Here is a 12521-nt window from a genome sequence, read left to right on the forward strand (position 1 = left end):
TGGCTGAGAAACAGGAAGACAAGAAACAGGCTCGTTGCATGCGTTTTAAATTATTGGTCAGTGCAGTGATAATGTCATGATTATAGCAGGAGTCGCTTCCTTGATTAGATGTTTGATTTGATGTGTAAATATTCTACTAGACTAGCAAAAGTAAGCGAGAATAAAGTTATATAGAGTTTATTCGGCCTTACCCAGCCCAGAGCAGCAAATTCTTTTCAAATGATTCTTGTCAGCAGCACGGGTTCTCTCAAGAAATTTGACAACTGGTTCCCTCAGGGCCTCCCTCCAAAAGCACTCCTCCGAAACCATTGCAAGGAACGCAGGAACGTGGCTTCTGTTAACGCTCGCTGAGTGAACGGACAGAATCAACGAACAGGAATAGTACCAGAACACAAAACATCGGGACTGTCCATCAGAAATACGTCATTAATCATCTCATTCGTCGACATTTTCGCCATGCATCTGTCTCTCCTAAACATCAAGCTAACTACTCCCCCTGTGAATTGAGCTGCTCTAATTTGATTTCGCCCTATGCCTCCCATCCACGCAGACGCATATTGTAGTAGCTCGACTAATCCCCGAGACAAAAACTAGTGGGGGAACTCCTCGTCTCGCTGGGCTGCCAGCAGCCAACCAGACACTCAGTTAATAATAGCCAGCCATCTTTGTTTAGGGCTTTGTTCCCAGACATGCAAGACTCACTAATTGGCCAATTTCCAGTTCTAGGACGAATACCTCCGTGATGATGGAGATCTAATTACAGCGCACAGCTAGGCTGCTCACGCGCTCACCGGGTACCTTTATGGCTCTGATCACCACAGACAACATTTAGGCACCAACCACAAGGGCAGAACAGCTGTATTACCCAATGAAAGTTTGGCACACGAGCAGGATTAGGTTATCTGAGGGAAGAAAACCGGTTAAAATGGTCCCTGCCTGCACTAAATAGCTTGGGATGGGATTTTTGATTGATTGGAGTAGAAGGCCACCGGTGGGAGTTCAGGACTGGAGTCTCTCTCCACGTTTCTTCGCTGTTCTTGTGACCTCATTATTTTTTTATGGGGATTTGAGTACCAAAGACACTGCGTCCTTGCCCCCCCCCCCCCGAGCATCTTTTCACACCCTCTCCTGGTGCAGGCAACCTGTCCTGGAGGGCCGTCCCGCTCCCTCCCGTGTCGCCGCACCGATACGAAATGATCAGCGTCGGGATTTGCGGGTTAAGGGCGCTTAGAGCATGGCTTTTAATGGCGTGACGTCACATTAATTAGCGGCCCCTTTGATCCTTTCAGCCTCTAAGCCGCGCTCTGCCCCGTTCTGTTCTTTCGGTGGACGCGGGATGTGTCACTGACTCCCTCGGGGACCGTGGAGGAGAATGCCACTGATCCGCCCAACCCTGTAGGGCCACAGCGCGAGCTTCCCACCTCCGTTTGTTGACTCACTCGCCGGGCGGCGATGCTTTTTTAAAAGGAAGAGAGAACGGGAATATACACACACAGCACCACTCTAGTTCAAGATGGCGGACAAGGACAGCGTGGAGAAGTACCTGGAGAACAACCCGCAGTTCGCCAAAGAGTACTTTGACAAGAAGCTGCGCGCCGAAGGGCTGGCCGCTGCCTTCTCGGCGCCCCTCGACGTCAAAGACACCGCTTCCTTCAAGGACGTTAACTCCGTGCAGGAGGCCGCCGTCATCTTCGAGCTGGTGCAGGAGCTGCAGAAGCAGGGGAGGATGGAGGAGTCCCTGCACAAAGTGATGCAGAGAGTCGCCCTGATCCTGCAGGCCGACAGGGTCGGTTTTTACATAAACCGGGCGAGGAACGGAATACCCGAGCTCTCCTCTTGCCTCTTCGACGTGACTCCAACATCCAAATTCGAGATAAACCTGGTGGACCCGCAGAGCGAGATTGTGTTCCCGCTCGACATGGGTATCGTCGGTTTTACCGCCAATTCCAAAAAGGCCCTAAACATACCCGACGTCTCCAAGGTGAGAGAAGTAGGGCTGGCCGTGCTTTGTGGGACAGTTGTGTGCGCGTGGATCCCAAGCTGTCAATTATTATTATATATCGGTGGGTCTTTTAAAAAAGAAAAACGTTATATTGTTGATCTGATTTGCTAGCGGATGGCGTGAAGGTCCATGGAGTATTTGTGTGTAGTTAGATTACCAGCCGACTTGTTAGGATGGATTAGTGGATTAATGGACCTCGCTTTTGGTCAACCTATGTCTCTTTGTAGCATACAATGATTATTCCTGCTTTGACCATCAAAAGCTTCAAATACTGATATCGAAATGTCAAAATTAGTGATAAAATATATTGAGGTAAATATTTTCCATTAGCTTCAAGATTCACAGAAACCAAGAAAATATTGAAAAGGCTGTTGTACGATCACTGTCATGTGCGCGTGTCCATGCCAACGCTATTAGGCTTCAACTGGACAGAATAGTTAGCCGAAGAATATTGAGACAAGATGTATTTACCCATGTTGCCCACGGACAAATTTGAAAGCAGCCTTAAGGATTTCTGCAGTGTGTCCAACACCAATGAGTGAATGAAACCATTTAACCGCATAGAATGCAACGAATAGTGTGATAACAAACAGGCACATATGTGTGTCTCACATCCACCTGGATTCAACCCTGACGCAAAGTCTTTCATTTTTCCTTTAACACAGAATCCAAAGTTCTCCGACTTTGTTGACAAACAGACTGGATACAAAACTAAATGCATGCTCACTTTCCCTCTGATGGCTGATAAAGAGTGCCTTGGAGTTGTCATGGCACTAAACAAAATAGGAGCTGACTCGTTCACTGCAGAGGATGAGAAGGTAAGGAAACATGCGTTTCATTTCGATCAAAAAATGTACTTTGAATTTGACTGTCTGCTAAAAAAAAAAAAGCTTGCGCGTGCCTTTTGAAATGTGCAAATAAAGATTGCTGTAATTACGTCTTACCATAAAGGCGTAAAACCTTCCAATTATATCAGCGGGAGCCAATCAGACCTGACCGACTTGATTTGCTTGCCTTTGAGCATTCATCTTGAATAAAGGGTATAATGACCTAACTGTTTGCTACATAAAGAAGAACGTTCTTGTGATTACCTGGAAGCGGTAAACTCACACCGAGGCAAAGAATGAACTGCGACGGGTGGAAATGATGTTTTCACAGACTCGAGGTTATAACGGTAATCAGACGAACTGAAAACGAGAGTTAAGGAGATCTGAAGAGGGAAATTATGCAAAGAGCTTCAACCGCTAAGAAGCATCATTACGATGTGTGCGACCCGTGTGTCCTTTGGGTCCATTCGTATACTTTTCTTTAACATCTTGCGTCACAGAGGTGTAAACTTTAGCCAACTTGACAGACCTTGTGAAGTTTGGCTCGCTAGGAGTTAGTTTTATTGCACAGAAAACAAACTGTATAAACCCGTCATGTCATTGTGCAGTCACGGCTCACTTTTAATTTCAAATACATCTCTACGTGTGAACCAAAAAAAAAAAAAACAGTCTTTAATCTGCTATTGTCTATTGCTGAAACCTGTAATCTCCTTTGGCCATTAGCTCTTCCACAAGTACATGAACTTTGCCCAAGTCATCACCCTGCAGCATTACACATCCTACATGTTCAACGTGGAGTCCAGGAGGAGTCAGGTAAGCCGGACCTGCAATGATTAGGCATTGATGAACGTTTTTTAAATACCAATCTTTCTCTTTACAGGTGCTTCTCTGGTCGGCCAGTAAAGTGTTTGAGGAGTTGACGGACATTGAGAGACAGTTCCACAAAGCGCTGTACACCGTGAGGATCTACCTAAATTGCGAACGATACTCAGTGGGCCTGTTGGACATGACCAAAGAAAAGGTTTGTCCTCCAGAACAGTTTCCGTTTCCCTCACAGGGTAGAATTGGTAGCATTCTTGGACAAAGGCCTACATAACTTCTTTTTCCTGCAGGAATTCTATGATGAATGGCCGGTGAAACTGGGAGATGTGGAACCTTATAAAGGACCAAAAACGCCAGATGGCAGGGTAACATTTTTCTCCTCGTTAATTGTTTTTTTGTGGCGCGTCGTACTTTAAGTCTGACTTGCTTGATCTTTTCTATCGTCTAAGTTGAAGATGAATGAATCATTTCTAACGGGGCTTCGGTTTTTGTGCAGGAAATCATCTTTTACAAGATCATCGACTACCTCCTGGAAAGCAAAGAAGAAATCAAAGTCATCCCGTGAGCATATGTTCAAACAAATGACAAAAAACATCCCAACACCGTTTTACTACGAATCTTTTACTTAAATTAACAAAACTATAAAGCGCAAATAAAAATCATTAAAATACATGAAGAATATGTGAAGCATTCATACAAATGGGCGTTTCCGAGTGTTATTGGGTCAGTTTTCTGTAGAGAAAACAGAATGCATACTGAGAGTTTGCATCATCGAACTTGCTTCTCAGAGAATAATTCTGTATTTTTCTCGTTTTTTCAGTGGTCCGCCTGCAGATCACTGGGCTCTAGTTAGCGGCCTACCAACATATGTTGCAGAGAATGGCTTCGTAAGTCTCTCACTTATGAAAATAGGAATTAAAAGTATCACAGCAGTTCTATCTAATGGAGTAACATAAGAATGTAGTGAAACAAGTGACAAATAACAGGCGAAAGACACTTATCAGTAGGAAGTGACTTCCAGCACGTGTCACTTTATGGCACTACAGTTATCAACATAGTTTAAATTAAATACTGGGATTTAATTTGCAATCATTGAATTGTTTCTGCTATATAACAAACTACTACTACTGTTAGGTAAAGAAGACGTGTGATAATCAAACATTGTGGAACATATAATTAATATTTTGACAAAAGTCAATGCAAAGTTTGATCTGAAAACGCAGCTTTACGTATTATTAACCAAGCAATGAATATTAACAGATTCCCTCTGCCTTTCGTCCTCCTGCAGATTTGCAACATGATGAATGTGGCTGCAGATGATTTCTTCAGTTTCCAGGTGAGGAGACTTTTACCGTCCATCCGCATAATAAAAGCATTGAGATACACACACAGCCAGATACGACCTCCTTTCTTACATTAAGACTCTCCTTTGATTTTGTCTTAACGTCTTTCAGAAAGAGGCCGTGGATGACACAGGTTTTGTCATCAAGAACGTTTTATCGCTGCCCATCGTCAACAAGAAGGAGGAAATTGTGGGCATCGCCACCTTCTTCAACAGGAAAGACGGCAAGCCGTTTGATGAGCACGACGAACAGATCACCGAGGTACGCGGCGTGCATTCTCCAGTCCTGTAGCCATCACACCCTCCTCTCGTCGCTCACTGGTCTCCCCCCACCGTTGTCTCCAGGCCCTGACGCAGTTCTTGGGCTGGTCGGTGCTGGTTTGCGACACGTACGACAGGCTGAACCGCATGGAGTACCGGAAAGACATCGCCGAGGAGATGCTCTTGTACCAGACCATGTGCACCAAAACCGAGTTGCAGGACATTCTGGTCAGTTTCAGCCGCGTTCCTCCCTGCACATTTTCATCTCCAGAAGCTTTTCCTTTGATCCCTCCGCATTCGATCAAGAGGAGACTCAAGCAGGCATTGGAAATATTAGAAGGTTATATAAGGATCTCGGGGGGGCTAATAAAAGTTCTGATGGAGACAATGATGCTTGGAGCTCTCGCCTGAGGCGTTTGAAACATCAAACTATGATATCTCCTACTTTCCGTTGCAAATCTACAAGTTGAAGCTGTAAAATGACGAACCATGAATGTTCGTGCTTCAACGTAAAAGCCACCATAACTCGTTGTTCTCTCGTTTTTCACCAGAACACCAAGGAGAAGTTTGACGCCGAGCCTGAAGATTGTGAACAGAAAGATATGTACAAACTGTTGGTATGTTTCTCCAATGCAAGCAAACGCTGTGACGGATATGATCAATAAACGATCAGCTACTCACTTATCACACCTCGAATGTGTGAATAAGACAATGGATTTGCACATGTATGCACTTCATTTCATATCATGATTATTCCTGGGAATGGATTTTGGAAATCCTAATTGAATTTCAATCAAATTAAACGTCTTTGGAAAATGTAAAATATTCTAAAGAGGCTCTTGGCCATTTAGTCTTTTTGAGTATCGAATGATCCATATTGGGTTGTTTTTTTTCCAGAGAGCATCGTGCCCACCAGCTGACAACGTCAACGGAGAGAATCTGTACCTGTTCTCCTTCAGTGACTTCCCCGTCTCCGAGTTGGACCTCATCAAATGCGGCATTCGCATGTTCTTTGAGCTCGGAGTGGTTGAAAAGTTTAAAGTTCCCGCAGAGGTGAGTCGTGTAGTCAGACGCTCGCTTTGATTCTCCTTAGTTCCCTCCAGCAGACTTGGATTTCAAATAGTATTTATTTAAAATGCGAATCTAAAAAACGCAGCTATCGATTAAAGAGCCGCAAACAAATCGATGTGAATGAGGAGAAAGCCCAAAAGCGCAAATATTCTCTTTCCTAGACGCTGACCAAGTGGATGTACACAGTGAGGAAGGGTTACCGCAGCATCACGTACCACAACTGGAGGCACGGCTTCAATGTGGGCCACACCATGTTCTGCCTGCTGCAGGTAAGGCCTCCACATAAAAAAACCCGGACCCATAGTGAGCATCCTAGGAGTCGTCGTCGTTGTTGTTGTTGTTGTTGCCTGGTGTTCAATAAATCATGGGACAAATGGGAGGTGGTTACAATCCATAACCACTGCGCACAATAACCCAGGAATTGTCTCTTCCTCCGCGCGCAGACAGGGAGGCTGAGGAAGTACTACTCCGATCTAGATGCCTTTGCCATGGTGGCAGCTGCTTTCTGCCACGATATCGACCACAGAGGAACCAACAACCTCTACCAGACAAAGCGAGTCCAAACCACGTCTTGTTTCTGTGTCTGTGCCTCGGGGAGGACGGGCGCGTGTGTGTAACCGGGGGAGCTTTTTTCTTTTTTTTTCCTCAGGAGCGCATCTCCTCTGGCTAAACTTCACGGCTCCTCCATCATGGAGAGGCACCATTTGGAGTACAGCAAGACGCTCATGGCTGAGGAGGTACGACAAATGACGCGGACGGACGACGGATGTAGAAGAATACCCGACCTAAGGGGCCGGCGCGCTTTGACCGCTCTTCTGTCATCTTTCGCAGACCTTGAACATCTTCTGCAACCTCCAGAAGCAGCAGTTCAAGAATGTGCAGCACTTGTTCGATGTCTGCATCATTGCCACTGATCTGGCCCTTTACTTCAAGTAAGTTCTGTAAAATACTGCTAACGTTTAGCAGTTCCATCCCGACCCGCGTTCGTCTGTCTGCTTGTGTTTTTTCTGTGGTTTGGTTTGGTTGGTTCAGTTGGTCGGACTGATTTTCTGCTATTTCCATCACGCAGAAAGAGAACCATGTTCCAAAACATTGTAAATGCCACAGAGCCAATGCCAGACGAAAAAGAGGCCATTGCCTACATTTCCAACAACTCCACCAGGAAGGAAATCGTGATGTACGTACCCGATTCACGCCCCAAGATTTCATAGCTGTTCCTTCTCACTTTGAAATGTATTTGTGAGACGATCTCTGAAACAGAAGGCCGTGGCATCATCATCATCAGCATCATCATCAGCAGCAGCAGCAGCAAGGTGTCACATTGTGTGTCTCTCACTCCCTCTCTCACCTCCAGGGCCATGATGATGACAGGTTGCGACTTGTCAGCTATCACCAAACCCTGGGAGGTGCAGAGCAAGGTGGGCGGCCTTCACAGCCTTCACACGGGTCGATTGAAAAGAATATATAGTGACATTTCTCGCGTCGCTTTGTTCTGCTACGACCAAATGCATGTTCCCCGCGGCGCATTTATTTTATTGTGCACGTCCACATTCGTTGATTTTTAAATTTTTGTTATGTTTTATTATTTTTGATTTATTACACCGGGAGAAAATATTAAAGGCTGCATATAGTAGGCCATATGTTTTGGGGTTATTTGGCCCAAATAATTTGCATGGACTCAAGGATAAACTGGTTTGGGAGGGCGAAGGTCAAGGTTAACATGTCCTGTCATCTGGCACAATCTTGTGCCTTTTCAGGAACACATTGATCAAATTTTATTCAAATAAAAAAATAATTCATTTGGATTTTGTGGATGAACTTGTTCACTTTGGGGTCCATAGGTCACTGTGATTCATATGCTCATTATGAGAATTTAAAACGGCTTTGATTGGCAGAAGTGTGCAAAAAATCTGCTTTTGAAAATAATAGAATAATGTAGGACAAGATAAAAGTCTGAGAGTGGAGTGTGTTTATTTCTTTTCTGTCTTGAATTCACTTGTACCATTCAATGTTCCTCTTGTCTGTTTCCCGTCAGGTGGCTCTGATGGTAGCTGCTGAATTTTGGGAACAAGGAGACCTGGAGAGAAGTGTCTTGGACCAACAACCAATTGTAAGGTTCATACCCCCTTCCTTCTCTTCCTTTCACATATTCCTTTTTTTTAGGTTTCTCAGCTTGGCTTTTATTTTGAAACTCTCCACTCTGTCTCCCTCAGCCAATGATGGACAGAAACTGTGCCGAACAGTTACCCAAGATGCAGTGTGGTTTCATCGACTTCGTATGCTCATTTGTGTACAAGGTAATATACAGCAGAGGAGTGAGCATCATTATTACACACAGTGAGGGGGAGGTGATTGTTTCAAGATGGGTCCCAAGGCATCAAAAAAAGATGGAAATGGATTTTGCAAGAAGGGAGTCTTGCTCTGTGTTGCAACAATTCATCTGCGACTGCTGGAATTTAAAAGACAGTGTCAAAAGGTGTATATTAAACTCACTAAAACAGCACAGCTGGGAGAAGAAAACAGCATGCAGTAATAAAACCACCAGTCAATTAAATCATTTCTCACAATATTATTGGATTTACTAAAATGGTCTAGAAAAGATCCAGATGAACCCAGCTGGCCTCAAGAGGAATGTCAGCTGGATGTATTTCAGGATGGTATTTGTACAAGAAGACGCCCATCAGCAACCCAACAGCAGCATTTTCATTCTCCCTGTGCATTCCACGATGTGACCACATATGTGCATCCCGTGTTGGGTCTTTCATTTACCAGGAGTTCTCAAGGTTCCACAAAGAAATCACACCCATGTTTGATGGTCTGAACCACAACCGGGCACAATGGAACGCGCAGGCGGAGGTGTACAACGCAAAGATGAAGCTCATTGAGGATGAGAAGAAGAAACTGGAAGAGGACGAAGCCAAGAAAGGTACAGGAAACCAACCGTTGTGTATTGCTCCTGTTGACGGTGTGATAGAAGATCAAGAGACTCATCCTGTCTTAATACTTCTCCTCTGTTTCTGTGTGTGTATCTAGCCGGTGGAGATGCAAAGTCAAAGACCTGCACCATCTGCTAAGTTCCTACGGTTCCGGGATCTAGACTGACGCGGTCTGGTTAGAACTAATCTAGCCTGTTCTGGTCTGACTAACTAGTCTAGTCGGAGCTTGACTGGGCCAGCCTGGTCTGGTCTGATCTACACCAGAGTAGTTGTCTCTGGTTGGGCGCTGTCAGCTCTGGTGCAGTCCAGTCCAGCCCTGCTTGGTCTGGTCTGGCTCAGCGTAGCCTTCTTTAGCCTAGCGTATTCAGGTCGGGTCTCTGGTCGGGTCTGTCAGTCAGCCTCACCGTTCTCCGAGGAGGGGAAGAGTCAGCGACGTTCACCAAGAAGTGATGCTGGGACTGCAAGAGGAACAACCGGTTTGACTCAGCAGATGTGATGTGTTTGAGACTCCCCTCCCCCTTCAAGGCAACCAAGAACTTAAAAATAATGTATACACACGGATGACGTGTATTCCTCTTTAATATAATCGATAGCAATAATCAACACATTCGGGACATGTATGGTTTGGAACTACGGTTGGATAAGAAGCTGCAAGTAAACGTTCAAGTCAAATCTGTAAACTAGGGGACAGGATATGATGCATGTGGTGTGTATGCATGCCAAAATAATAGTTGTCACACAGTGCTCCCTTTGGCTGTCATTAACCACAGGTTACAGTAGCACCGTAGGTTGCACAACGCACTTTTGGCAGTGGCAGGCCATGAGTGGAGGGCGGGCCGGCCGGCCGGCAGGGGCAACAACCTCGTAACTTTATACTCACTGGGATCAGAGGAATGGGTTTAATATTCTGTTCATATTTAAAGTAGCACGAGTTGTGGGATGAATTCCTCAAACACAAGAGCAGAGATCTGCAATCCGAAGGATCTTTTAGTGCTGTTAAGCAAACCAACAGCTGATGTTCTCATACCTCGAAAGGCGCTGATGAGCTGTGTATTTATTTTAATATGCAATCAATCTATATACATATATTTTTGGGGGGATTCTTTGTCTGACAATTTTGTACTTGAGCTGTCTTCACACATGGAGAGTTTGAGATGATTTTTGTGACATTCTGAATCTGTGAGTAAATGCACGCTAAAATCCAAATCGGGCGTCTGGAAAGTGTATCCACTTTGCACAACTATGGCGCCAGCTTTGTAAAAACACCTGTAAGCTGTTGTCCAACAGGTCCAACCAACGCCTGAAAAAAACATGCATAATATTTAAACCTGTGTTTATAGCCATATCCATTCAAGAAATATAACCTCCTTTAAATGTGCACGATTTCACATGTATATAGTCAATTACATAGGAATTGTAAATTGTGTAAACTTGAGAATAACTGAAGTGTAAAACTAATTTGGATCAAAGTCAGTCAAACGGGGGACCGTAGATCTGCCTCTCCTGTAAGAAGATTGGATAGGATTTGATTGCGGGCCAGTGTTTGAGATCCACACAGCTTTAGACTTTAAATACCCTTCTTACAGAGGAGGAAAGCCGGCTACCAAAGCCTTGTACGCATGTGCAGACCATTTGTGTTAAAAAAAAAAAAAGTATGTCAGATGCAGATCCATAGCAACGTCGATTGAATGGTGATACGGGCCAAAGTTCTCTGCTTCTTTCGTCACTGATGCAATGGTGTGAGGAATCACGCAATGACTGCTGTTAGATGTCGAATCGGTGTGAATCTCCCTGTAAAGCTGTTTTGAACTGGATCGGGCACCTGAGTTGACAGTGCATTCCACAGTGCGCCCTCCGGAGCACTCGGCCAACCGGGGGTTAAAGGCGAGCCGTTGCATAATGTCATCTCAACTTAATCCAATCAGAATGGCTTTGGGACTACCTGGAAACTCCTTTTCTGCTGCTGGAGGTGAAGTGAGGAGCTGTGGCGGTCACTGGAGGCCTGCTTGTGCAGAAACATTCACTAAAAGCAAAAACGTTTTCACTATTCAACCATGAATTTACCTCAATGTTCCTGCAGCACACTTCTTCCTCCAGTGATCCAAATAGCCTCTCCCTTTAAGGGTCCTTTGTCAAATACCAAATAACGCTCCAATTGTCACATCAACTGTCTTTTACAAATAAGAAATCCAACATTTGAAATATGAGAGAACGTCTACTGTATGTATGTATCATGAAATGTAATATGTGTAAGCAAATAAAGGAATTTATGGAAGAGTAAGTATAAACACAATTACCTTTTCTCAACGTGGAAATAAGGGATACTTTCATCTGCTATTAGAATGAACTTAGGAAACCTCCAGCTTAGCTGCGGCAGCGCTCGTTCTTAGACATATATATCGTGCAAGGATCTTAGATGCTCCAAAGCTGGATGAGCCTCTGGGGAAAGAGGATCAGTGGATTGGTTCTGATCCCTGCTCGATTCACCGTTGTCTGGCTATTTCCTTCTACGTCCTGCTGTCTGCAGATCCTGCATGCAAAAAACGCTGGTGTGAAATGAAGAGCAGCAGTGCTTCACTAGTGCAATCCAGCGCGTGTGTGTGAGAGAGTGTGTGTGTGTGTGTGTGTGTAGTTTGAGGGTGCTTCACAGGTTTCTGCTAACGAGATGGAGCGTTTGACTAATGAACACGAAAAGCACTATAATCTATCATTTTGCAGGGCGCTTTCAAACCACTGCATCGACTTCACCGGTCGTTCCCCCTGACAACTTAGGGGTCGGTGGGTACAAAGCTACTGCCCATGGTAGAACCCCCCCCTCTCCCTCATCCCCAAAAACCTTTCTTCTCTAAACCAGAAACAGCTCAATGTATTCGAAGATTCTGGATTGTGTTTGAATACAACAATTGTCAGAAGTAGACGCAATTTCCAAAAGGAACATGAGCAGAAAAAGTCTCAATCGTGGCAGGAAGGGGAGCTTTATATTCCAAGTTGTTGTTCTTGAATATGAGCCACGTGAAGGCAAGAAGAATCTTTAACTGGGGAAAGAAAAGACCACATCGATCAACCGTAAACGCATCCAGGTGTAAAAAGATGGCCGAGGGCCAAATAGCATCCCGCCGCCACTCAGAGACGACCGCCTGTTATTACTCAATGTACCATTCGCTCCGCCTAACCACCTGTTTGCCATGAATCATTTCTCCCGAGGAAGCAGAGCGGTTTCAGTAAGGCGGACAGAACCGTCTTTATCGACCCGCAGCAGA

General features: G+C 44.9%; 1 protein-coding gene across 1 annotated transcript; it reads left to right on the forward strand.

Moving 5' to 3' along the window:
• The first annotated feature begins 1301 nt into the window (after window positions 1-1301).
• Window positions 1302-11540, forward strand: pde6c (phosphodiesterase 6C, cGMP-specific, cone, alpha prime). Its single transcript, XM_040175750.2, has 22 exons — window positions 1302-1981; window positions 2668-2820; window positions 3553-3642; window positions 3710-3850; window positions 3942-4016; window positions 4148-4212; window positions 4472-4538; window positions 4940-4987; window positions 5106-5255; window positions 5339-5482; window positions 5806-5871; window positions 6152-6307; window positions 6487-6594; window positions 6769-6878; window positions 6975-7062; window positions 7157-7257; window positions 7395-7502; window positions 7680-7743; window positions 8361-8435; window positions 8539-8622; window positions 9098-9251; window positions 9359-11540. The coding sequence occupies exons 1-22, from the start codon at window positions 1514-1516 to the stop codon at window positions 9397-9399; spliced, it is 2556 nt and encodes an 851-aa protein (XP_040031684.1). The 5' UTR covers window positions 1302-1513; the 3' UTR covers window positions 9400-11540.
• Window positions 11541-12521: the final 981 nt, after the last annotated feature.

The sequence above is a fragment of the Gasterosteus aculeatus genome, chromosome 5, assembly GCF_964276395.1.
Source record: "Gasterosteus aculeatus chromosome 5, fGasAcu3.hap1.1, whole genome shotgun sequence".
NCBI lineage: Eukaryota > Metazoa > Chordata > Actinopteri > Perciformes > Gasterosteidae > Gasterosteus > Gasterosteus aculeatus.

Coding starts and splice junctions, on each gene's coding strand:
- pde6c (XM_040175750.2), top strand. CDS start 1,514: ATGGCGGACAAGGACAGCGTGGAGAAGTACCTGGAGAACAACCCGCAG. Junction 4,988..5,105: donor ATGATTTCTTCAGTTTCCAG/GTGAGGAGACTT, acceptor AACGTCTTTCAG/AAAGAGGCCGTGGATGACAC. Junction 6,595..6,768: donor CCATGTTCTGCCTGCTGCAG/GTAAGGCCTCCA, acceptor CTCCGCGCGCAG/ACAGGGAGGCTGAGGAAGTA.